The sequence below is a fragment of the Panicum hallii genome, chromosome 1 (assembly GCF_002211085.1).
Source record: "Panicum hallii strain FIL2 chromosome 1, PHallii_v3.1, whole genome shotgun sequence".
Lineage (NCBI taxonomy): Eukaryota > Viridiplantae > Streptophyta > Magnoliopsida > Poales > Poaceae > Panicum > Panicum hallii.
The window spans coordinates 10,990,375-10,993,165 of NC_038042.1; the positions used below are offsets into that span (position 1 = coordinate 10,990,375).

At 52.5% G+C, this 2,791-nt stretch overlaps 1 protein-coding gene across 1 annotated transcript; it reads left to right on the forward strand.

Annotated features, from left to right (window-relative positions):
- The first annotated feature begins 483 nt into the window (after nt 1-483).
- On the forward strand, nt 484-1,887 carry LOC112895843. Its single transcript, XM_025963845.1, has one exon. The coding sequence runs from the start codon at nt 484-486 to the stop codon at nt 1,885-1,887; it is 1,404 nt and encodes a 467-aa protein (XP_025819630.1).
- The last annotated feature ends 904 nt before the right edge of the window (nt 1,888-2,791 follow it).

The window sequence follows — 2,791 nt, forward strand, 5'->3', positions numbered from 1 at the left end:
GCGGCGGTGAGCACGAACGAGCAGATAGGAGCGTGAGGTTACGGAATGTGGATCTGAAGCAGGGGAGGTAGCGGTGCTCGGGTTAATCCTCGCGAGCGGGGGAGGGGTGGAGCTTAGATTTACATTGCGTACCGTAAAGAGTACCACACGGTGGACCAGGTATTTTGCAAGAGTATATGGAGAATATACGGCAAGGTATTTGGAGCACCCACTATCTGACATCTCCGACAATGTCTAGGATAGCCAGGTGATCCAACGGCCAGGATAGGCACCGCTGAGCGGGTACACACCAAGATTCTGGATTGAAGCTGCATCACCGGAGTCACAGCGGGCTCAGTGTCTGGCTCACCAAGGGTTCAAGACCATGCATGTCCACCGTCGGGCCGGGTCCTCAGCATCAGTTACCAGTTCACGCGGACTCCGCGTTTTCTTTCTTGCCTTTTTCTCCACCAGCGTTCTCCACTCCCAAACCCTAATCGCAAAATGGAAACGGTAGCCAAGAGGCAGCGGGCACTCCTGGTGCAGCCGCCAGCGCCGCCGGCGGAGGCGGCGGCGGAGGACGCCGCGGACTCGGCCGCCGCCGTGTTCGGCAACGTCGACCTCCTCTGCGAGATCCTCCTCCTCCTCGACGCCCCGTCGCACCTCGTCCGAGCCGCGCTCGTCTCCACGCGCTGGCTCGGCGCCGCCGCGGATCCGGCGTTCCTCCGCCGGTTCCGCGCGCGCTGCCCGCCCCGCCTCCTGGGCTTCCTCGCCACGTTCGCCAGCAGCGCCGGTTGGCATCCCCAACCCCGAGCCGCCGTCGCGCGCTTCATGCCGCTACCTCACCCGCCGGAGTTCGCTGGCGCCGCCCGCCTCGTCGGGGCCACCTTCAACGGCGGCAGACCCTACATGGAGAGCATCGTGGGCTGCTGGAACGGCCGCGTCCTCGTCAAGCACCGGGGCCACTACGACAGAAACTACTCCGTGCTCAGCCCTCTCCACTCGTCGGCCGCAACGGGTATTACTTTTACTGGGCCGCTGTCCCCTCCCCACGGACGGCACAAACTCAAATCCTCCGTCTCCTGCGCCCAGTTAGAGCTCCTCCAGTACCCCGGCGCCGGCGACGACCCCTACGACGCCCTGTGGGGATTTGGCCAGACGACCGCGGAGCCCTCCATGTTCGATTTCGATTGTACCACGGGGAAATTTATCCAGCAGGTGGTGTATGTCCGGCGGCAAAGTACAAGCTGGGTCACCTACGTCTCGCCTCCATTGGAGGTCCCGGTGCAGCTGGTGTTCAACAGTGAACCCTGCAGCCTTCTGGTGGGGGGCAGGTGGCTCTGCATGACCACCGTGCTCGGTTGCATCGTCGTCTTCGATCTGGCCGCGGCGACCTTCTCCGTCGTGAGCTTCCCCGATGGTGTGTCTGTGTCTTGTGGAATTGGACGACGTACCCTGAACCACAGCCTGGCAAGGGCTGGGGATTCCGGGATCTACCTCGTCCATGCGATGGGCGTGGAGCTTCATGTTTGGTTCCGGAGGATGGACGGAGACGCAGCAGGCATCTGGGAAAGAGGGGTAACAGTTGATCTCCCTGTAGTGTTTGGTGATCATGCTGCCATGGAATTCTGGGATTCTGTTCGTTCCCTGAATGATTACGTTAATAGGTTCCTTGCAGATTACACGTGGGGTTGCTACAGTGTAGAGATCCATGCAATTGGGGATAACGCAGAGTTTGCATTCCTGACTGTGGGAAAACTTGGGGGCGTGTTCCTATTGGATGTCAAGAAGAGGACAGTCGAGAAGGTGCTGGAGGCGTCACTGCAAGATGATGGCCAGCAGTGTGGGATCTTTGCCTTCATGATGCCATGGCCTCCTGTCTTCCCAGAATTGAACCAAAGGGGGTGATAAACAAATGGTGATCAGATGGCGCTCAACTAAATTCAGTTATTTCTTCTGTTTGCTGAGAACGAACTTGTGATGATTGGGTTTCTCTTAGCAACCTTATTTTTATTTTTTTATATCTCTGTTGAACATGTGTGTATCAGCTCATTAAGATAGCATAGCTTGAAAGATACTCTTGCTTGCTGCTTGCTTTGTTGCATCCCGCATAGGTGGGTTGCTTAACGTGGATTGCCTGAAAGCATGCTGCTTTTAAATTTCCCTGGATATTTGTTACTTGAGAATATCAGCTTTTCAGATTCATATCCTTGTGAAATGCAACATCTCGATTGGTAATTATCCTAGAATTACCCTTGTGAAATGCATGATTGGGTGCTCATTACATCGGGTTAAAGATATCATGCATTAGATCTTGAATTACACAGATGCCATTGTGCTTGTTTTCTGTGTCTTTCCTACCTCGTCCAGTTCCGTAAAAATGTTACCATAAAGTACCATAAAGTTCCGTAAAAATGTTACCATAAAGTTCCTCGGAAAATGTTACCATAAAGTTCCGTAAAAATGTTACCATAAACCTGTGATGTGATTCAGTTTCTCTTGTCAAAATTTCTTTTTTCTATTTTGCTTATTTCTCTATTGAACATGTACATGCATGTATGTATCAGCTCTCTTTTAGATAGCTTGAGGGCTATTATTTCTTGCTTGCTTGCTTTGGTGCATCCCTCATAATTGGGTTGTTCAATGTGGATTGCATGAAAGCGGACTGCATGCTATTAAATTTCCCTGGATATTGGTTACTTGAGAACACCAGCTTTGTGAGGAATCATATTTGAAATATGCAGCATTTTATTGGTAATCAGCATAGCATTACCCTTGTGAAGTGCACCATTAAATATTTTTGAAATGATTA